General features: G+C 44.7%; 1 protein-coding gene across 2 annotated transcripts in view; it reads left to right on the forward strand.

The window, feature by feature from the left end:
• LRRC2 (leucine rich repeat containing 2) overlaps positions 1 to 23,798 on the forward strand; it is a 54,980-nt gene that overhangs the window by 12,927 nt on the left and 18,255 nt on the right. For both annotated transcript variants that reach the window (XM_017855764.1, XM_017855765.1), the window contains 3 exons: positions 1,067 to 1,210; positions 11,630 to 11,837; positions 17,879 to 18,035. In XM_017855764.1, coding sequence (XP_017711253.1) covers positions 1,086 to 1,210; positions 11,630 to 11,837; positions 17,879 to 18,035 — 490 coding nt within the window. In that variant the 5' untranslated portion in view covers positions 1,067 to 1,085. The remainder of the gene's footprint in view (positions 1 to 1,066; positions 1,211 to 11,629; positions 11,838 to 17,878; positions 18,036 to 23,798) is intronic.

Below are 23,798 nucleotides of genomic sequence, written 5' to 3' on the forward strand. Positions count from 1 at the left end.
CTGGTGGTCACAGAGACTACCCTGGAGAAGAGACATGAGTTACGTCAGCTGGACTGAGGAAAGAAGGCAGGAGGAGGATGGAAAAGGCAATCCCAGAGGGGAAGAACTGAGGTGATGGGTTACAGAAGGAAGTCACTGTTATGTGCCTCATGTCCTATACTAACAGGAAGGAAAGAACACTTAAATATATCTAGAATAAATTTCTACCAACAAAAGGGGACTTTTAGAAAAGCAATTGTAACACTGCCTATGTGAGCTTTTTTTTTTTAATTTAAATACAACTAAGAAGTTATATTCCATTCTACTTGAAAGAGGAGAGAGGATGTGTGTACATGCCTGTGTTCGTGTGTGTGTGCACGCGCCTGTGCCTTGTGATTAATTCATCTAACTTATCCTTGATTATGTAACAACCTACTGAGAATATTAGGTACATATACTAGTGAATTCAGTAGGATGTGGAACCATGAAGTTTCAGGAATCCCCAGGGGTCTTTGGGAGCCCAGAGTCTATCTGAGGGTTAGGGAGACAAGTGTGACCATCTAGAGAAGGTGACCCTAGGGTGAGTGTTGAACTATGACTTATTTACACAAGGTACTGTCAAACCTTAAGAACATTAGCAAACTGTCATCCTCCCAGCCTGGGGAATAGAGCAAGACCCTGTCTCTACAAAAAATTTAAAAATTAGTTGGGTGTGATGGTGTGAGCCTGTAGTCCCAGCTGCTTGGGAGGCTGAGGCAGGAAGATTGCTTGAGCCCAGGAGGTTGAGGCTGCAGTTGGAGCTATGATCGTGGCACTGCGTTCCAGCCTGGGCAACAGAGTGAGACTGTCTCAATAAAAACAAAACAAAACAAAACAAAACCCAACCAACCAAACAAGCCAAAACCAACCAACCAACCAACCAAACAAACAAACAAAAAAACAAAGCAAACTGTCATCCTTGAAGTAGTAACACATATCATCATTTCTTAAGCCAGGTGATTCATTCATATTTCATTTTAAAGTTTATGTTAAAACTGTTTTCTGTTTGTGTATCAAGCTGATATATCTATATATTTTTTTAAAATAGGTAATTTCATGCTCCCAAAATGGGACATAAAGTGGTTGTCTTCGACATTTCTGTCATCAGAGCCTTGTGGGAAACTCGTGTCAAGAAGCACAAAGCTTGGCAGAAGAAGGAGGCGGAAAGGCTTGAGAAGAGTGCCTTGGAGAAGTATGTGTTTTCTCAACCTAGTCTTGTAGCTTGTTTGGTGAATAAGGATTTGGACAGGCAACAGTTGCGTTGTGGAGGAGGATGCTTTTCTTCTGGGATTTCTCACTGTTGGTAACATTTTCCTCATTAAACTTCAGAGCCTTACACTGTACAAATATGCAGTTCCTATGATAGCAACACCCATGGTTATAAGGAGCTACCTACCACCCAGGCACCGTGCTAGGCATGAGGAAGACAGAGATGACATGATAAATCCCCCTACAGTAAATGCTGTAGCAGGCTGCCTAGCTAGAGTTCACTGAGCTAACTCACCAGGCTGTCTGGCGCTCTGGAGACCATCTGACTGCCGTCTGGGGCAGCTTGGGGGCTACTCTGTTGTGCACTTCAGCCCTCCCCCATTGAGCTGAATTCTAGGTAAGATTCATTGTGTTGGTGTCATTTTTACTTAGATGAAATGGTGTCATTTGCCTATCATATACGGTCATGAAATATGAGTAAAAGAGAGTTATGTATATGAACACCAAGTTGAGTGCTTTGGAAAATTTACAAAGTAGAAAGGTTGCAGGTGGCTTTGCATATGTCTGCAATTTTTATTCCCTGTGGAGAAACCAGAACTGGAACTCATGGATGATGCATTAGGGGTGCTGTTTATATAAAATAGACACAATGGGATTCTGATTGGCAGACCCATTCTCAAAGAAAGTCCCAACCCTACATCAAGTTGGCCAATGATGGTATATTTGCACACTTTAAGTTAAAAACAAGATGTGTAGGGGCCGGGCGCGGTGGCTCAGGCTTGTAATCCCAGCACTTTGGGAGGCTGAGGTGGGCGGATCACGAGGTCAGGAGTTCGAGACCGTCCTGGCTAACATGGTGAAACCCCATCTCTACTAAAAATACAAAAAATTAGCCGAGCATGGTGGCGGGTGCCTGTAGTCCCAGCTACTTGGGAGGCTGAGGCAGGAAGGCAGGAGAATGGCATGAACCCGGGAGGCAGAGCTTGTAGTGAGCTGAGATCAAGCCACTGCACTCCAGCCTGGGTAACAGAGCGGGACTCCGTCTCAAGAAAAAAAAAAAAAAGATTTGTAAGGTGCGAATGTATCTACACTCTTGGTTCTCCACTTTTATTAGCTTTTTGAATTAAACAAATACCTATTCCGATCATGCTTGATAATTAAGCTGCTACTGTATTCATCACAGCGGTTTCAGGTGGTTACCACCATCCCTAATTTGCAGATGAGGAAACTGGGACTTAGGTAAGTTGCTCAAGTTCACACACATGGTAAGCGGAAGATGTGGCCAAGCCCTTGCCTCTATATAATGCTGTAATCACAGGTAGTTAGAACATCTTTTCTCTTGCCACTAATCCGAGGTTGTCCAATATGAAGTAAAGGATTGCTTGAGGAGTTTGAGACTGGGCAACATAGTGAGACTCTGTCTTTACAAACAAACAACAAAAAAGAATTAGAACCCTTAAACCAGAAAGCTCACATGGCAATGCATCCAAGAGACCTACACTCACATAAATTATACAAGGTCCCAGAGCCCAAAATAGCTCTGAGCCCTGCTTCAATTTCCTCCGCACACCTAGCATCTGGGGTTACTCTAGACAGAACAAGCTTGCTGCACGGAGGCCTACGCCCCTGGCAGTGGGGAGGGGAGTTAGGGAACACCTGTAGCTGATGCAACTCACTGAGGTTCTTGGAAGAGGAGCCACCTGCAGACACCTGGGGTCTGCACACTGTGTTCTCCCATCCGCTTTGGAGTGGGATCTGCCCCTTCATCCCTGTCTTTTGTTGTGGTGTTAACAGCTTCATGCATCTCATGTACATTGAGCTTGACCTGGGCTCAGTGTCATTGAGCTTGTGCAGTATCTCATCTTAATCTAAGATGGAAAACTTCCTGGGTATTTGTTTGGCTTTTCTAGCCCAAGATAAGGAAAATAGTCACCAAGTTGGCTGGGCAGATAAGGAGGAATGTGAGGCAGGGCTGGGGAGCTATGTGCACGTTTAAGAAAGGAACTTAGTTTCTCAGGCTCCTCAGAAATGGGGGTAGTAAATTTGCCTTTTTTACAGGTGTTTTTGAGCTTCCATAATATAATTTATACTGTGATCATTAGTACTATTTGAGGGTTAACTTTTCGTTTCTCAGGATCTGTTTACTGTGTAAAGGAGGAATTAATATGTTGAAAAATTAATGCCTGCCTGATCATAAAAGGCAACTATTTGGTTAATTTAAATTTACTGAAACAAATAAAACCTTCCAGTTTGTTCTGTTACCTCACTTTAGAGTATCTCATCCTGTAGTGCTGTAGTTGTTCTATGAAGTATATACTGACACTTAAAAATTGTAAGTAGAGATAAAATATGAAATATCACTCTCTCCGAATGAAACTGGATCATTTAGAGCAGAGGTTCCCAAGCCCTGGGCTGGCCTGTTAGGAACTGGGCCGCACAGCAGGAGGTGTGCAGCCAGCAAGCCAGCATTACCGCCTGAGCTCCGCCTCCTGTCAGATCAGCGGCAGCGTTAGATTCTCATAGGAGCACAAACCCTTTTGTGAATTGTGCATACGAGGGATCTAGGTTGCCCCCTGCTTATGAGAATCTAATGCCTGATGATCTGAGGTGGAACAGTTTTATCCCGAAACCATCCCTGCAACCCCTCATCCATGGAAAAATTGTCTTCCATGAAACTGGTCCCTGGTGCCAAAAAGGTTGAGGACTGCTGATTTAGAGGGAGAAATTAAAGAGCTATTGTTAGGCTCTAAGTGAAGATTTTCTTCTCCATTGAGGCTGTTTGCCATCTGGGCTTAAGGAAAAGGTATTTTATTTGCACATTTATTGATTTAATTAGTAGAACTCTAATGGCATTTTTTTGGTATGTTTATTGCATATTTGGCATTCTACTAAAACTGAGTTGAGAGGAAGATTTCACGTTCAATTATATGGGTGAGAGAGTGAAAAGATAATGAATTTTATTCATTTTAATTACTCTCAAGGAAGAGAATGGAATTAAAAAGTAGTTTATATTTCCTTCTTCACTTTCCTATCATTAGGTTTCAGAGGGAATAAGACATAAAGTATTTACGAAAGAAAATAAGACATAAAATAAGACAAAAAATACTTAAGAAAGAAATAAAAAATATATTTGGTATATAATTATTTTAATGGGGTACATCTAATTTTCTTTTTTCTCCTTTTTTTTTTTTTTTTTGAGACGGAGTCTCGCTCTGTCGCCCCGGCTGGAGTGCAGTGTCCGGATCTCAGCTCACTGCAAGCTCCGCCTCCTGGGTTCACGCCATTCTCCTGCCTCAGCCTCCCGAGTAGCTGGGACTACAGGCGCCCGCCACCTCTCCCGGCTAGTTTTTTGTATTTTTTAGTAGAGACGGGGTTTCACAGTGTTAGCCAGGATGGTCTCGATCTCCTGACCTCGTGATCCACCCGTCTTGGCCTCCCAAAGTGCTGGGATTACAGGCTTGAGCCACTGCGCCCAGCCTCTTTTTTCTCCATTTTATATTGGCTGTACCAAAATATGTGAAATATTTATAACAATTTGTAATATGTGCTATAGGAATAATACATTACATAGGGATGAACGGGTATCATCTCATTATATTGCTAGGATCTGCCCTTAGGTTCAGTCTAAGAAATGAGGAAAGAAAAGTTAGAGACATTAATCTGAAAAGTGCCCAGTGAATACAAGAACTTGCAGTGACTGTGCTGTTGGTTTTAAAAATTTTGGAGGGATTGCTTCTAACAGAAGTTCCAGCAGCATGTCTTTGACCTAGAGTCTGCCCCTTGTCCTGACTGCTACAGTAAGATCTAAATCTACAGGGAGATATTTAAAATTCATTTTTATCATATAGTTATAAAACTAAATCCCACGGAAAAGCTAATAAGGAAAAGCAACAATTCCAAGCCCCTACAATATCTCCCAGAGGAGCCCACTTCTCTTTCAGCACTTTCTTCTGCTTTTAAATTCATATCCCTTCATGTGCTGACACACACACACACACACACACACACACACACACACACACACACACATATATTTTAATTTTTTTGAGACAAGTCTCTTTCTGTTGCCCAGGCTGGAGTGCAATGGTGTGATCATAGCTCACTGCAGTCTCGACCTCCAGGGCCTAAGCAGTCCTCCTAGCTCAGCCTCCTGAGTAGCTGGGACTACAGGCATGTGCCACCAGCCCCGCTTTTTTTTTTTTTTCCTTGTGATTTTTTGTAGAGACAGGGGTCTCACTTTGTTTCCCAGGCTGGTCTCAAACTTTTGGCCTCAAGTGTTCCTTCCACCTGAGCCACCTTACCCGGCAATATTTTTAAATCTATCACTTTTGTTATATTACTTACAGACTTCATATGTAGATCCTGAAGCCCCGACTCATTGATTGCTGGGTACTTTTCCCCGACGCAGCTCACTGGGACTGAGACCTATAGAGCTGTGCCAGCCAGTGCTGTCAGCAAAATACATTTTTCAAATGTTCCAGCTTCCCTCAGCTGAATGGCAAGCATGAAACTCCAGCAATATCTGAAATGGTTTCTTAAAAGCAAAACATCGGGATTAAGAAGGTGACATTTGCATGTAGACCTGGGGAGCCAGCCCTGCAGAAATCTAAGAACAAGGGTTCCAGGCAGGCAGAACAGCAGATGCAAATGCCCTGAGGCAAGCATTTTCCCGGATATTCAATGAAGAGCAAGGAGACCAGTGTGACTGGGCCAGAAGATCAAGTGAGGGCAGAGGGGATGAGGTCAGAGCCACAAGGGGAGGGACACAGGTCTGTAGGGCCTTGTAGATCATGCTGTGTGAGAAGAGAAGCCAGTAAGAGGTGTGTGTGGGCAGAGGTGTGATGTGATTGACTTTGTAAGAGGCTCACTCAAGCTGCTGGGTGAGTTTGGACCACAGGGAGGCAGGGGTGGTGACAGTAAGCAGAAGATGGTGGCTTGGACCAGCGTGGAAGCAGTGAAGATGATGAGGAGTGGATGGATTCTGATAGAACTGGCCATATTTGTTGATGGATTTGATATGTGGTATGAAGGAAAGCATGGAGTCAAAGATGAACCTGAGATTTTTGGCCAGAGCTGCTGGAAACCTTTTACTGAATTTTGGGGTCGAAGATCAGGAGTTTGTGCTGATCAGAAGTTTGTCACTGGGATCACATGTTCACTTTGAGATGCATCCAGGTGGAGATGTTGGAGAGGCAGTTTGATACAGTAGGCTGGATTCAATGAGAAAGTCTTGGCTGGAGATATACATGTGAGCATGGTCAGTATATAGATGTATTTAAAGCCACAAGCTGGAAGGTATCTAAAGAACGAGTGCAGACAGGGAAGAGACCCAAGGGTTGGGTGTTGGGCACTTGGAAATCCAGAGGCTGAGAAGATGAGGAGGAAGCAGCACAGTGTCTAGAGAGGTAGGAGGATAACCAGCAGAGTGAGGCATCCTGGAAGCCAAATGCCAAAAAGCCTTTGAGGAGGAGGAAGTGATTGGCTGTGTCAAATGCTACAGGTGGATCAGATAAGATGAGGACTGGGATTTGCCCACTGGGTTAGCAAAGTGGTGGTCATTGATGACCTTGATGAGAGGCTTGTTTCAAAAGACAAGTGAGGGTGACTGAAGTGGATTCAGCAGAGAATGAGGGAGAAGAGAATTATAGCTATGAGCAAGGACAACTCTTTCATGGAGTTTTGCTATAAAGTGGAGCAGAGACACAGGCCCATGGGAGACATGGGGTTGAGGTGGGGTTAAGGATGGGAGAAATAACTGCATATTTGTGCACCGAAGAGAAGGATGCACAAGCAGAAATACTGATGAGGGAGAACTTCTATGGTAATGCCCTTGAATCAATGGGAGACTGGCCTTTGTGATCATGGGCAGGGTTTGGCCGTCGGTAGGATCTCGGAGTGTTCTTCCAGGGGAACAGAAAGGAAGGCAGAGGCTATGGGAACAGATGCAAATAGGTGGTGTAGATGCCCAGGGAGTTTGTGGAAATTCTGTTGTCTTTCATCTCTTTTCTCTGGGAACCAGGAAGTTCACATCATGAGTTGAGAATGAGGATGGGGTGGGTGGTAATGGACTTTTGACTGAAAGGGAGAAAATGTGAAACAGTCATCTGGGGCTTGGGAAGAGGAATAGTCTTGGGAGGTATGGTATGACTCCTGGGCAACAGTGAGGGGTCCCTGGGTTAGTGGTTATCCGTTCAAAGCCAGACCAGTGTGCAAGGTTATGAGTTTTCCTTCATCTCATTTACTGTGTGGGGGCAGGTGTAGAGCAGGGAGATAATGGGATACAAACTAAACTGTGGTTTGTTCAAGTGATGGCAAGAGAGGGGCAAGGGAGTTAAGGATGGATGCCAGGAGGTGATTACAATAGGACCATGAAATCTATTTTTATAAAAGGCTTATTGAAGGGTAATTGACATCCAATGAACGCTTCACATTTAAAGTGTACAATCTGAAAAATTTTGACATATGTATTCCCCCATAAAACGGTCAATGATCATATTGATCACTTTAAAAGTGATTCCAAACCAGGTTTGTTCTGCCTGTGCACAGTAAGCCAATAACTGGGACAACAGGTTTTGTAAAAGAGAAAAGATTTTCCTCACAAGTCTGCTAAGCAAGGAGACAGGAGAACAAATCTCAAATCCATCTGCCTAAAAGTAGGGCTTGGGGATATTCATGGGATAGAAAGTGGGGTAGTCTAAAGTGTGGTGAAGTGTGATTGGTGGGTAGAAAAGGTGAGGTAATCAGGGTTTACAGAAGCATAATCAGGCCACGTGACTCTTCACAGGATATATGTTCAGAGAATGGCAGTGTTAGCATGATCTGAGGTTGGGGTTTTTGGCCCTCTGATGTCAAAAGTCAATCTTTTGGCACCCCTGCAAGCCTTGCAAGCTGAGTCTAGGGATCAGTGGTTTGGACTGGAGAGGGGCTGCCCCTGAAAAACAACTTGAGTAACCGTTGCCATGGTGATCCATGCCTCAGAGATGTTATCTGTAAGGAAGCTAGTGAGAGTTTAGTATATTGTTTGGCTACGTGACTTTTAGCTATATAGTTTAGGATCTACCAGAAGTAAGTGATTAGATGCAAACAAGGCAGGTTAAGTCTGGTGGGCTTAAATCAGGTGAGCCCTTGGTTTCCAAAGTTTCTTCTTCACTCTTTGTAATTCTTTCCTGTCATACCCCAGCCCCATTCCCCAACTCCATCTCCAGGCAATCACTGCTTTCTATCACTATATTCTGCATTTATTGGAGTTTCATATATATATATTTGTTTTTGAGAATGGGTTTCACTCTGTCACCCTGACTGGAGTGCAGTGATGTGATCTTGGCTTACTGTAGCCTCAATCTCCCTGGCTCAAGTTATCCTCCCACCACAGCCTCCCGAGTAACTGGGACTGCTGGTTATGGAAGATCCATGCCACTATGCATGGCTAATTAAACATTTTTTTTTTTTTTCTTTCTAGAGACGGAGTCTCACTATGTTGCTCAGGCTGGTCTTGAATTCCTGGGCTCAAGCTGTCCTCCTTCCTTGACCTCCCAAAGTTGCTGGGATTATAGGCATAAGCCACAATGCCCAGCCATATATTCTTCTTTTTCTGGTCTCTTTCATGTTTAGATTCACTCATGTAGCATGTATCTGTGGTTCATTTCTCTTTATTGCTGAGTAGTAAGAAACTACATTTTTTCATTCATTCACCTGTGAATGTGCATTTGGGTTGTTTTCAGTTGGGGCTATAAAACTGATGTGAACACATACACTGGTCTTTGTATGGACATGTGCTTTCTTTTCTCTTGTGTGAGTACCTAGGAGTGGAATGTGTGGATCATCCAGTAACAGTACCTTTATAAAAGCCATTGGAACATAGAGGGTTGACGACTGTGTCCAAACCACCCTCCCCTCATGGCTACCCTTTCCCTCACATACAGCACACCCAAGGAATGAGTCTGCTCCTCTCCCCTAATTAGTGACATTTAACCACCCCCTAGCCCTGCTGCTAATCTTTTGTGACCCTCCTAACTTGATTGGGTGAAAGACTCAGTGGATGACGCACTAATGAGAATCTTTACAGGCAGTTAACTTCCTTTCTAAGGGTCCTCCCAGCTCTGATTCAGGGCTGTCTTTGGGAGCTTCTAGCTCTGTGCCTTCTGCTTGCCTTCTTGGTGGCTTTGATCCTCTCGTTTCCCTCCTCACGCATTCTTCTTCTGGTATTTGCACATCACATTTAGTCAAGAGTGGGAAATTGTGATCATATGAAGCAAAGAACTAATGCTGAGTTCCCAGTGGGTAAAACTAAAATCAGACAGTATTGAAAGCAAATGGAACTACGTAGGTGAAAGGTAGACACAACTTAATGAGCCCTGAAAATCCCAAGACAAGAAGGGCCCAGGGAAAGAGGTTGGGCTGTCTCTCCCCACATCTCAGTGCCCCTGCTGACCTTCTGACCCTAACTGGTATTAAATGATAATTTGCAAAAAAGGTGAAATCATGATTCTGTAGCAGATATAAAAGGAACATCCATTAAACACTTTGTTTTTCTCATTATTTATAAGAGGGAAACTGTAAAATGTTACAACCAGCTCAAAGGAGAATCCAAAGGACAGACATTGAGAGACTAGGAATATTGAATACATTTGAAAATGAAGCAACTGGGCACAGTGGCTCACGCCTGTAATCCCAGCACTTTGGGAGGCCGAGGTGGGCAGATCACCTGAGGTCAGGAGTTCGAGACAAGCCTGACCAACAGTGAGAAACCCTGTCTCTACTAAAAATGCAAAAATTAGCTGGGTGTGGTGGCAGGCGCCTGTAATCCCAGCTACTTGGGAGGCTGAGGCAGGAGAATCGCTTGAACCCGGGAGGGGGAGGTTGTAGTGAACTGAGACTGCACCACTACACTCCAGCCTGGGAGACAGAGCAAAACTGTCTCACAAAAAAAAAAAAAAAAAAAAAGAAGCAAATTGGTGTTTTCGGGCGTGGGAGAGGTTTGTCCCTCCACTGAGTAAAATTTATGTGTGTTTATGGATAAGAATTATTTGTATGGCTTTTCATTTTCTACAAGTTTACTTTACTTTCTACAGAGTTATAAAATAACTTAGTCAAAGTCAAAGGTATATTCCTATAGAATCGGAGAATCCCCTGGAGGCTCCGGTATTCCAGGAAAAGGCTATCCAGCTGTGTTTTGCTTCTTTCAAAGTCTGAAATTTCTCCTTACACTTGACAGTGCCTGGTGGTCCAGACCGGGACTTCCCGCATGCCCAGTCCTGGAAGATGGCCTTGTCCCAGGGGCAGTAAACCTTCAGACCCCTCCTAACCACTCCAATGGCAGGCTTGCCTGTGCCCCACAGTGCCACCCTACAGCCTGACTGAGACTCTGAACCACCCTTCCTTCAGATAACAGCAGAGAGTTTCCACACTAGGATTGTTCCTTGACCATGGGGCTTATCTCACACTTATTTAGTGTATATACTGCCTTGGGCCATGTGGAGACCAAGTCTGCATCTGCAGCTTGTTTCTAAAGTAGCGCCCAGAAGACCTGAATCCTGACTGCCACCAGGTTCCCAGTTGGGCTGAGTAGGGTCTGGAATGCTTTTCTGAGTGTGGAATGCATCTAAGCCCCTATCAAATGTGGGCTACCTTATTTTGAGTCAGACAACATCTGTGTTTGATGGTTTTGAAGGAAAACCACAAAACATCTGTTTTGCATCACATAGAATATGTTAAAGGCCTCAAACAGAAAACAAATTCCTAAATGAAGAAAGGCCCACCAGGTGCAGAGTCCTGTTCTGACAGCTGTATGGGCATCTGAAGGGCTGTGAGACACACCAGCTGTCATCATGGAGCTTAGCATCAAGCTGGGGGATAAGTTATGGATGTGGAAAGCTCTAAAAGATAGGTCAGAAAATTAGCGACACACGGGTGGTGAGGTTTGGTGTGGATGCTGAGTCCTCAGCCAGCTCCGGTGTCTGAGTGGACCTCAGGTCCATCTACTGGAGTGAAATTCCCCAAGGTGACTGATAGTGACATTCCAAAGTCAGGTGTTTTATACACTGGAGTTCCTCTGCATTTCTATTCAAATACCCTTCAAAGATAGGTGAATCCCTGTGGCCCTGCACTTTTTTAAAACTTAGGTTGGCGTGATATAATTTCAAAGGAAATTATAATTAAACGCATAGCCAGAAATTCCATCTAACCCATCTTCTCTACTTTTTAAGTTAAAGTTACTAATAATTCACAAAAGGGTTTAGGGTTTCCCCTGTACCCCCACAGCAGGGAGGAAAGAGGAAGGGAGTGCTTACATAGGCCTGTGACTGATAAGGAGAGCACCCATGCCCAGGTGGCTGACTCACTTCTCTAGGCAGTGATGGCCAGTCCCCAGGAGAGTAACTGTGACCCCTGCTGCCTGTTTTAGGATAAAGGAGGAGTGGAACTTTGTGGCCGAATGCAGGAGGAAGGGCATCCCCCAGGCTGTGTACTGCAAGAATGGCTTCATAGACACCAACATGCGGCTTCTGGACAAGATTGAAAGGAACGCTCTCACAAGGCAGAGTTCACTTCCCAAGGACAGAGGCAAACGGAGCAGCGCGTTTGTGTTTGAACTTTCTGGGGAGCACTGGACGGTGAGTCGAGGCAGTTCTTGCCCAATGCAGTGCTGTGGTCGATGACTGCTGCTTGCCTGAGCCCAAGGATGAATGAATGAATGCTTTTGCCTTTGGAGGCGGTTCTTCTGTCCCTTCCTCAGGGAAACGCAGCGCAGTCCTGGAAGCAGTGATGGGACCCACTTGGATACCTCTGTGGCTGAGCAGCTGGGATGCCTGCGCCCGCTCCTGGACAGCACAGTCTTTCAGGATGCATTCCTCTCCTGTCCCCTGCCCCAGTCTCTTAACGTAATTCTTTGCCTTTAAAAAACATTAAGTGACGGTGCCTTTCATTCATCTAACACCCTGGCAGTGGGCAATTACTTACTTGCCAAAGTGCCGTAGGGCAGCAAAGGAATTCTGCAGATCCTTTATCTGGTTTTCCTGTCCTGAGATTCTGAGGCCAGGGCAAAGACAATTCCATCTTTCTTTCCTCAGGCCCCATAATAACTTGGGCTACTGCCCATTTCATTGGGACAGGGTTCCCTGGGACCCCCCCCCCATCTCTTTCTATCCTGCCATTTTGTGTCTTTTTTTTTTGTTCAAGAGTCTTGCTCTGTCACCCAGGCTGGAGTACAGTGGCAAGATCTCAGTTTCCTGAGTAGCTGGCACTACAGGAGCGCGCCACCATGCCTGGCTAATTTTTGTATTTTTAGTAGAGACGGGATTTCACCATGTTGGCCAGGCTGGTCTCGAACTCCTGACCTCAGGTGATCTGCCCGCCTTGGCCTCCCAAGGTGCTGGGATTACAGGCAAGAGTCACTTTGCCTGGGCTTTGTTATTTTTTTTCTAGAGGAGAGGTTTTGCCAGGTTGCCCAGGCTGGTCTTGAATTCCTCAGCTTGAGCCTCTTACCCTGCCATTTTGGAACTAAAACGACTCGGTAGAGAGACTAAATATTTGGCATGACCTGGGGCTGTCTTTTATTAGCCATGTGATCCGAGGTGGTTTTTATCATTTGATAAAAATGCATATCACTTCTATGGGTTTTTATCATTCTTCTCAGTAAAATGCTGCTAATGCTTGCCCTGACCCTATCTGAGGGCTATTGAGAGGATGAAGTGCATGAATATTCTGTGAAGTATACAGTTCTCCAAAAATGCGAGAGGTTATTGCTGTAAACCTCTTTGCTGTTCTTTCCCTTGCATCCCCATCATTGAGATCAGTAGGTAATGGGCTGCCTATTCCGAGGCACAAAGGGAGGCATGTCTGGATTGTTAATTAAATATTGTTGGCCGGTAAACATGATCCTGGGTAAGCTACTTACCCTGTAAGGGTGTCCAGTTCACTGGAGAACCTGCCATGAGCCCTCAAGTTTCACAATCTATCTTTTGAAAATCATTGTAAAGTGTATTTATTTATTTATTATTATTATTATTTCGAGATGGAGTCTCTCTCTGTCGCCCAGGCTGGAGTGCAGTGGTGTGATCTCTGCTCACTGCAAGCTCTGCCTCCTGGGGTTCACACCATTCACTTGCCTCAGCCTCCCAAGTAGCTGGGACCATAGGCACCCGCCACCACACCTGGCTAAATTTTTGTATTTTTAGTAGAGACGGAGTTACACTGTGTTAACCAGGATGGTCTCACTCTCCTGACCTCGTGATCCGCCTGCCTTGGTCTCCCAAAGTGCTGGGATTACAGGCATGAGCCACTGCGTCCGGCCTGTAAAGTGTGTTTAATGTGCCCGGTATGGTAAGGGGAATGGGAAGATGGTTAGGATTCAGCAGGCTCGGAGAGACCCCCATTGTGAACCAGGTGGATGGCGTCCTCCCCATACTCCATCCCCTAAGCTGTACTCTGTTGTGATTGAGTACAGGAGAGTCCAGGAAGACTCTGGGCCCCACATATTCATTAGAGTGAATTTCAGTTACCGTTTTCCTCCCCCAGAGAGCTTGTGCTTAGGCCTCACCTCTGACTAAGGAGTGAAAGGCTGTGTGTGTTAAGGGATTTTGCAACCTCTTAGAGTGCTCTGTGGCAGTGAGGGAGTTGTGGCCTCTAAAATCACACCTGGCAGCCTGCCTGGCCCCTGCAAGAGGTCAGGAGGGAAGGAATGGGCTGTGGAGTTTCTGGGGCCTTAGGGACTAGGTAGAGAGAGATCTGCTAGGGCCCTTAGGACTGGCTGAGGCTGTGTGGCCAGGTTGGGCTGGGGGCTGGGGCTCCTGTTTTGAGCCAGAAGCTCTCAGACCCTGGACCCTGCTCTTTTAGGAGAGATCCTCAATTTTATTTTCCAACCCTTCAATAGAATTTTTCATTTTTACTACCACATGTTTAATTTCCCAGAGCTGTTTGCTGTTTGTTTTTTCAAATGGATGAATTCTGTGAAGTGGCTTTATTTTACAGATATCTCTTAATCTTAGCTTTTAGAATATTGTTCTGTTTTTATTTTGCAGGGTAATGGCTTTTCTTAGCTATCTTGGGATCAATCTTTTTTTTTTTTTTCCCTTTCCTCTTTTTTTTTTGTTTGTTTGTTTTTTGAGACTGAGCCTTGCTTAGTCACTCCATCTGGAGTGCAGTGGCATGAGCATGGCTCACTGTAGCCTCTATCTCCTGAACTCAAGCGATCCTTCCACCTTAGCCTTCTCTGTAGCTGGAACCAACAGGTGCATGCCACCACACTCAGCTAATTTCAACTTTTAATTTTAAAGATGGAGTCTCACTTTGTTGTCCAGGCTGGTCTTGAACTCCTGGGCTCAAGTGATTGTCTTGCCTTAGCCTCCCAAAGTGCTGGATAGTTTTTTTGTGGGGGTGGGAATGTTTTCTTGTTTCAGAGTTTCCTTTTTCTTTTAGGGTGTGTGTCTTTTTTTTTTTTTGAAACGGAGTCTTGCTCTGTTGCCCAGGCTGGAGTGCTGTGGCGCGATCTCGCCTCACTGCAAGCTCCACCTCCCGGGTTCACGCCATTCTCCTGCCTCAGCCTCCCGAGTAGCTGGGACTACAGGTGCCCGCCACCTCGCCCGGCTAATTTATTGTATTTTTAGTAGAGATGGGATTTCACCGTGTTAGCCAGGATGGTCTCGATCTCCTGACCTCGTGATCCACCCACCTCAGCCTCCCAAAGTGCTGGGATTACAAGCCTGAGCCAGTGCGCCCGGCCAGGGTGTGTATATCTTGCATGTTGGGACTTTTCTTGGAGGTCTGGAGACACTGGGTTGTCCAGAGCACTAACAAGCTGACCAGAAACTCTGAGTGTGTGTCGGGCACACTTCGCTTTTGAAGACGTTGCTGTAAAGTCCCCATCTCACTGGTGCCTCCGCTCTCCTGTTCATGAATGCACATTTGTGATTTGTCTGGAGCTATGAGAGCATACAGAGAAGGATCTTCTCAGTTTCTGGGACAGACAGAATCTCAGCATTCATCACTCATCATCTGATTGCCACCTCCCCTGCCTCAGCTGTGCCTGAGGTACCCCAGTTCAGGGACTTCGTTGAACCTCCTCCAGTGAATAAGCCTCATTGTAATTGCCAGGTGGCATGGATGGGGGTCAAGGTTCTGGTCCTCAAACTTTGAACTTGATCTCTTTCTTTGGGCCCTGACTTCAGCTCTCACTTCCAGGGATACCAGGCTCTTCTACTACCAAGTCTCTGGTGGCTTCTGGTGAGAAGCCCCGGTTGTATCTCAGTTGTTTCTGCTGCTGGTCTAAGATTGAGCAGCTCTGGGAAGCCAGGTTACCATCTTCTAGCTGTCTGGTTATCCACATTTTGCAGCCGATGTCTCCTTTCCTTTTCTCTTTGCCCTTCTACAAGGTTTATGGCACCTAAAAAGTTCCTGTACTGTTGTCTTTAATGGAATTTTGGAGAAGAGCAAAGGTATATGCATATATTCAATCTGTCATTTTTACTCATTCTTTTCATTTCTATTTAACATGATATCCTAATATTTTTCTTTCTTTTTTTTTTTTTTCCGTTTGAGATGGAGTCTTGCTCTGTCGCCCAGGCTGGAGTGCAGCGGTGTCTTCTCGGCTCACTTCAAGCTCCGCCTCCCGGGTTCACGCCATTCTCCTGCCTCAGCCTCCCGAGTAGCTGGGACTACAGGCGCCCGCCACCTTGCCCGGCTAATTTTTTATATTTTTAGTAGAGATGGAATTTCACCGTGTTAGCCAGGATGGTCTCGATCTCTTGACCTCATGATCTGCCCACCTCAGCCTCCCAAAGTGCTGGGATTACAGGCATGAGCCACCGTGCCCGGCCTATCTTAATATCTTTCTTGTTAAAAATAGTCATGAACATAATTTTAGAAATGTAATAATCTTTCATGTGTGCCATAATTGAAAGAGTGGAATGAGATAGATTATTTATGAGGGAGTCAGCACGTTGAAGTTTCAATGAAGAGATTGAGATTATGAGCCTGTGGTCAGCTCCCTGATGACCCAACTCATTTTGTCTCAGTTCCAGGAGGCAACCCTCTGGCATGGTGTGGGTTCCATTCAGATCAAGTGGTGTCGGGACAGTTTGCCAGGGCCACATGAAGGGGGCAGGTGGTACCTAGGGAGTTGGCTGCAGAAGCAGTGGCACAGGGCCCTATGCTTGGTTTACTGCTGTGTGCTCACCATCTTGAACTTCTTAATTTTTAACAAGGTGCCCGCATTTTCATTTTGAACTAGGCTCTGCAAATTCAGTAGTGGATCCTTACTGTAAGTGATTCACTTAAATGTCTTTGGGGTTTCAGCTTTCCTCTTCCAAAGGGGCTCACTTTACCTATCAAAATTTTTTTTTTTAAGATAGAGTCTCACTGTGTTGCCCAGGCTGGAGTGCAGTGGTGCTATTTTGGCTCACTGCAAACTTTGCCTCCTGGGTTCAAGTGATTCTTCTGCCTCAGCCTCCCAAGTAGCTGGAATTACAAGTGCATGCCACCACACCCAGCTAATTTTTGTATTTTTAGTAGAGATGGGGTTTCACCATGTTGGCCAGGCTGGTCTCGAACTCTTGACTGCAGGTGATTCACCCGCCTCGGCCTCCCCAAGTGCTGGGATTACAGGCATGAGCCACCATGCCCAGCCCACTTTGCCTATCTTATGGTATTGTTGCATGAGACAGTGCTAGAGTGAAAGCACTTTTGCAAGTTAACAGCTTAACCCACAATGGCAATGGTTGTAAAGCACATTACAAGTACCAAGTACAAAAAGGAAGGATGGCTATGGACTCCATTACTCCCTCCACCTCCCCTTTAGCTGCCATGGAGTTTTCCACACCTCATCCCACCTCCACCCTGTGCTTCGGCCACTTTGCTGATGGTGCGTTGTGGCCAGCTTCTGAGGTCTGGGGACCTGTGTGTCTTGTCTGTGCCCCACCCCTCAGTGCTGAGCACCCCTCACCTGCAATGAGGGCTCGGTAACTCTCTGTGAATTAGATTTCTTCAGCTAGACAAATAGCCTCCCTGATGTCTTTAAACGCTTCTTGCTTGACACCTTTACAGTTTTATCCCAGAACGCTTGAGCTAGGGGAGGCCTTGGACACTGAGTTCATCAATGTCATTTCAGCAGTGGAGACCCAGGGAGGTGGCGCGACTGGAAAATGGCGGGGCCTGGGCCGGAACTCAGGTGTCCCAGCTGACTGTTTCTCATGCTCTTTCCCTTTCATAGACTCTTAAGAATATTTGGAAATGTGGTGCAGCAAATTTTAGAGGTTTATCAAGTATTTCTAAAAGCAACTACAGAGAAAGGGAAACGAAGCACAAATTTTGAAATCGAATGTATAGACAGAACTTAGGGGATGTTAAATTGGTATGTTGCAAATAAATAATACATATTGTAGCTCCAAGTGTGAGTCTGGTTGTTTGTGTTCACTAGGATTTAATTTTAATAACATCATGAATTCACGGCAGTTTTGAAAAGGGCTAATATACTGTTGTGAAGTTGACGGCAACTGCGGTATCTTTGGTTTCTTTTTGAAATGGCCGGAGTGCTGCTGCTTACGCTTCATGCTCTCATGTCTGCTTTCTCTTTCCCTGTTTTAAAATAAATGCTTGGTTTTACACGGCTTTGTGCACATGGAGGAGCTAGTTCTGATTGATGTCATTCTTTCTATTTTAGGAGCTCCCAGATTCATTGAAGGAGCAGACACACCTGAAAGAATGGCACATAAGCAATACCCTGATTCAAATCATTCCTACATATATTGAGTTATTTCAAGCGATGAGAATTCTGGATCTGCCAAAAAACCAAATCTCACATCTTCCAGCGGAAATTGGTATGTCAACTTAGCAGGGGTCTTCTGGCCTCTGGTGTGTTAAGTAGGCAGCTGTCAGGCAGGTAACAGACACTGTGCAGACACCGTGTTTCCTCTCCAGCTGCCCCAGGAAGTGGCTGGGCAGGGCTGTTTCGAGGCTCCCCAGAGCTGCTTGTTTGCAGCATCCCTTTGGGTGGTGAGGTCGGCATCTCGCTTGTATAACTCAGCACATAGGACACTTGCCAATTGCTCAGAAACCAGAAGTTTCATGAGTGAGCAATACTTTGTTTAGGAACTCTGTGTTTATGTTCTTTTAGTTTTAAACCTATAAACATGCAACATGCTTATTATAAATGTATTATTCCTATATATTACTCCATTGATAAATCTAGTTTAGCTTATGATATGTCTTTTTTTTTTTTTCTTGAGACAGAGTTTCGTTCTTGTTGCCCAGGCTGGAGTGCAACGGCACAATCTTGGCTCACTGCAACCTCTGCCTCCCTGGTTCAAGCGATTCTTCTGCCTCAGCCTCCAAAGCAGCTGGGATTACAGTCATGTGCCACCATGCCCAGCTGATTTTGTATTTTTTTTAGTAGAGAAGGGCTTTCACCATGTTAGCCAGGCTGGTCTCAAACTCCTGACCTCAGGTGATCTGCCTGCCTCGGCCTCCTAAAGTGTTGGGATTATAGGTGTGAGCCACCGTAACCAGCCTGATGTCTTTTTGATGGATCAAAAGTTTACAATTCTCAGTCATTATTCAGTTGTGTTATCTTAAAATGAAAATGACAGTGATCGTTATTGCTTCTCTTTCTCCTGGGGTGGAAGGAGCGAAGGTCTGGGGCTGCACAGAGCTCCATTCTTACACATGTGCCCTGGGACCAGTGGTTAATCATAGTTATGTGAAAATTTACCAAAAGCCAAGACCCTCTGGGACAGGTGGCTTGTGGGTTCTCTGGTGTTTGTACACATCTTGCTGGCTGTGTCAAGACTACAAGGCTCTGATCACCCTCTTACCCAGGCCAATCTTGGGGATGTTTATGCACATAATAACCTTGAGGGATGAGGTGACACCTGCTCCCAGGCAAAGAGCAGCCTTGCTAACCACTTGCTGTAAAAGCAGTGGGTTCCCCAAGCTTGGGGTTCTCAGCCGTGATGTATATGTGCATCTTACTGGGCCATCTGTGTCACACTTGGTAGACTTAGCTGTAAGGGCAACTGACATCAGTATGCTGTCCTGGAGCAGGAGCCTCGTGCCTTCTGCCGGTATCCATGAAACAGGAATAGGCAAAACTTATTAGCGTCTAAGCAGGGTAAAATCAAGTTCTAGACCCAACAAGGACAAGTACTTCTGTTTCCTTGCCTAGTTTCTGGAAAGGTAGAAAGGACCTTAGAATTTTTATGAATGAAAAGTACCATTTTTGACATGTAAGGGGTCATTTACCTCCTGCCCCTTTATTTTGCAAATTGGAGAGACCCTCTGATGTTAGCTGACTGAATCATTATCATTTACATATTACACTAAGGAACTTCTTCAGAGCCTGGGCTAGAAGCCAGATTTCACTATTTGCAGGTCATTTTTGGGCAAGCTCACAGAATATTTAAATAACTGGATAGAGTTTCTGAGGACTGAGTTACTTTTAAAAACTCTTTTTGCCGGGCGCGGTGGCTCAAGCCTGTAATCCCAGCACTTTGGGAGGCCGAGACGGGCGGATCACGAGGTCAGGAGATCGAGACCATCCTGGCTAACATGGTGAAACCCCGTCTCTACTAAAAAATACAAAAAACTAGCCAGGCGAGGTGGCGGGCGCCTGTAGTCCCAGCTACTTGGAGGCTGAGGCAGGAGAATGGCGGGAACCCGGGAGGCGGAACTTGCAGTGAGCTGAGATCCAGCCACTGCACTCCAGCCTGGGCGACACAGAGAGACTCCGTCTCAAAAAAAAAAAAAAAAAAAGAAACAACTCTTTTTAGGCTGGAGGCAGTGGCTCATGTCTGGAATCCCAGCACTTCGGGAGGCTAAGGTGGGCAGATCACTTGAGCCTAGGAGTTTGAGACCAGCCCGGGCAACATGGCGAAATCCCATCTCTACAAAAAGTAAAAAATTAGCCAGGCATGATGGCATGTGCCTGTGGGAGGATCGCTTGAGCCCGGGAGGTTCAGGCTTCAGTGACTGGTGATGGCACTGCTGCGCTCCAGCCTGGGTGACAGGGTGAGACCCTGTCTCAAAACAAACAAACAAACAAACAAACAAACAAAAAAAAAAAACCACCCTTTTCAAGTAGAAAGGTTCTGTCCTTATACATTTGAGAAGCCACAGGGGTTGACCTAGACTCAGGGATCCTTGTTATCCTGCCAGCTGGGCTTGGGAATCCAGTGGTTGGCAGCAAGATAGATGGGGTATTAAGCATGGAGCCGTCAAAAGAGGGGGGACGTCAGAGCATCACCATGGGATGAGTCATGCTCACAGTTGTCTGAAATGTCATCAGAGGTGCTCCACTTAATATGTATCTTTGTTCATCTCTTGAAATGTCTTCCTTGAAATTATTGCCAGCCAGATTAATACCTGTTCTTTTTTAACTTCCCCCCCCACCCCAATTTAATATTCATTTTTTTTTTTTTTTTTTTTTGAGACGGAGTCTCGCTCTGTCACCCAAGCTGGAGTGCTGTGGCCTGATCTCAGCTCACTGCAAGCTCCGCCTCCCGGGTTCACGCCATTCTCCTGCCTCAGCCTCCCGGGTAGCTGGGACTACAGGCGCCGCCACCTCGCCCGGCTAGTTTTTTGTAGTTTTTTTTTTAGTAGAGATGGGGTTTCACCGTGTTAGCCAGGATGGTCTCGATCTCCTGACCTCGTGATCCGCCCGTCTCGGCCTCCCAAAGTGCTGGGATTACAGGCTTGAGCCACCGCGCCCGGCCAATATTCATTCTTTCCTTGTGAGCCAGTTTGATTTGAGCAGTGGTTTTCACCTTGGCTACACTTTAGAATACCCCAAAGAGCCTTAAAAATCTAAATGCCCAAGACCCACTGCAGAACAATTCCATAGGAATCTCTGGGTACAGGGCCAGGAATCAGCATTTAACAAACTCCGTACATGATTCCCATGTGCAGCCATGGTTGAGACCACTGGTGAGGGAGTGAGGATGTGATCCTTGCACACTCGGGGGAGGAGAAGAGATTGGTGGGTGAGGGGTATCTGTGGGAGACCAATGTGGGATTGGGGCACTATACTTAATCTCTCTGCTCTTCAGTTTCTTCATCTGTAAAGTGGGGATAATAGTTGTTGCTGTCATTTAGTTGTTGTGAGGATTAGATAAGGCAATAAACACCAATATATTGGGTACATACTTGTTATTCCAAGTGATTATTCAAGTGATTATTCCAAACACTCGAGTCCTGTTGGAGACATGATGTCATCTCCACAGACCTCGTTCATGTGCAGGGAAAACTATTCAAACATTCTAGAAATGTGTAAAATGTAAAATCAAGCCTCTCAGTAAGCACTAAGTTTCCTGGGTATTCACATTGTACATGCACTCATGCTGTTCTACAGACCTACGTTGTAGCTGTCTATTTATAAACAGACATGTAACCATGCATGTTAAATATACTTACACGCATGGGCTGACACTGTGTTCTTCAGTCTGTGCCTCACATGTTTCCCCCGACCACACCATGAAGGTGGAGGTGGACTCCAGGATCAGGCTGCCTGGGTCTTCGACTTACTGGAAGGTCACCCTGAGCAAGTCATTTACTGGTTTTCAGTTTTCTCATCTGTAAAATGGGGATAACAATAGTACCTACTTCACAGGGTTGTTGTGAGGATTAAATAGATAATACATAGAAAGCATTTAGAGTAGGTGAATCCCTGGCATTCACTAGCCATTATTATTATTATTACTATTATTAGCATCATCTTTATGTTAATGTTATCTTTCAGTATCAGAACATCTAAACCTTTCCCATTCTCCCCAGTAGCTGAGTGATGATTACGACATGATTTATTTCACTTGTTCCCAAAATATTTTAAAATTAAACTTAGTGAATTGAAGACTGACCTAAGATTCTGAAGACACAGATGTCATCTAACTTTGAGTAACTTGAGCACGTATTTTAATTTTTTAAATCTTAGTACCCTCATTTGTAGGATAAGGGTCAGAATGATCTTTAAAACATCTGCCACCTCTAAAATTCTCTAGTTGAATTTTTTTGTGAGTTAACCCATGGGAAGGAGGGGGACAATAAATCTCAGAGGCTTTAACACTCTAAACCAGATTTAAGTCATATATGTATTTTATCCAACTTATAATTTTCAGTCTATTTCAAGTCAATGGAATATAATTTATCTAAATACATCCATAACTTAGGCAAAAACAGACCATTCCCTTCTCACATGGCTGAGACATATATCATATCTCCAGTTTGGAAATTCTTATGACATGTGAGTATCACAATTTTTCATCATTACATAGGAAATTCTTAAGAAAAGAACACAATAATAAAGAGGAAGATGTTCTTAGAATGATTTAGCTAAGGTTGTCACCCTAATTTTCTTCTAGTACTTGCTTCTTGATACTCTTTGTGTCATTAACATGGAGTATTTTGAGAAAATCCTCTTTTTTACCAAAGGTAAGTATTGAGGGCATCTAGAATAAATCAGTTTTCACAAGTGGGGCAAAACGAAAAGAAATGAAAATATATTAATTCAGGGCATGTTTCTCTCCTAGAGGAGGAGATATAGCTCCTAAAAAACTAGGGATAAATGAAGAAACACTCAGCTGCAGGATCTGATGCTCAAGCATAGTGAGGAACTTGGGAATGAACAAGGGATTTTTAGCTCTTTTATGTTGAGCAGCTGAATTTTGTAAAGGAGGTGGGGTTTGATCTCTTATTGTGTTGTCTTATAGATCTATTGAGGGCTGATGGAGGGGAGGAGTTAGGGAGGTGTGATTACTAGACGGGGTATTCTTTTTCTCATCATTAGACCAATTATTTTTGACATTTGACATCAAGGAATTAAGAATGACAATGAGTGGTGCTCTTAACTTCCTTGTGAAACTCCCAAGAAATTATCATTAGATGGATTTAAAATAGCTAATTATTGGAATTACAGATGATCCACAATTTATGATGGTTAGATGTAAGGTTTTCAGCTTTTGATGGTGTGAAAGCAATGTGCATTCAGTAGAAACTGTACTTTGTTCCTAGAAGGGTGCGGCTGCTAGAAAGAAAAAGAAAGAAAGAACGAAAGAAAAAGAAAGAAAGAAAGAGAAAAGAAAAGAAAAAAGAAAACAAAAAAGAAAAGAGCAGCACTATTTACAATAGTAAAGACTTGGAACCAACCCAAATGCCCATCAATGACAGACTGCATAAAGCAAATGTGGCACACATAACACCGTGGAATACTCTGCAGCCATAAAAAAGGAGTTCGTGTCCTTTGCAGGGACATGGATGAAGCTAGAAGCCATCATTCTCAGCAAACTGACACCGAAACAGAAAACCAAACACTGCATATTCTCACTCATAGTGGGAGCTGAACAATGAGAACACATGGACACAGGGAGGGAACATCACACACCAGGCCTGTTGGGGGCTGGGGGGGAAAGGGGAGGGAGAACATTAGAACAAATACCTAATGCATGTGGGGCTTAAAACCTAGATGATGGGTTGATAGGTGCAGCCAACCACCATGGCACATGTATACTTATGTAAGAAACCTGAACATTCTGCACATGTATCCCAGAACTTAAAGTAAAACCAAAAAAATAAAAATAAAAAATAAAAAAAAAGAA

Source organism: Rhinopithecus bieti, unplaced genomic scaffold, assembly GCF_001698545.2.
Source record: "Rhinopithecus bieti isolate Rb0 unplaced genomic scaffold, ASM169854v2 scaffold_39746, whole genome shotgun sequence".
NCBI classification, from domain to species: Eukaryota; Metazoa; Chordata; class Mammalia; order Primates; family Cercopithecidae; genus Rhinopithecus; species Rhinopithecus bieti.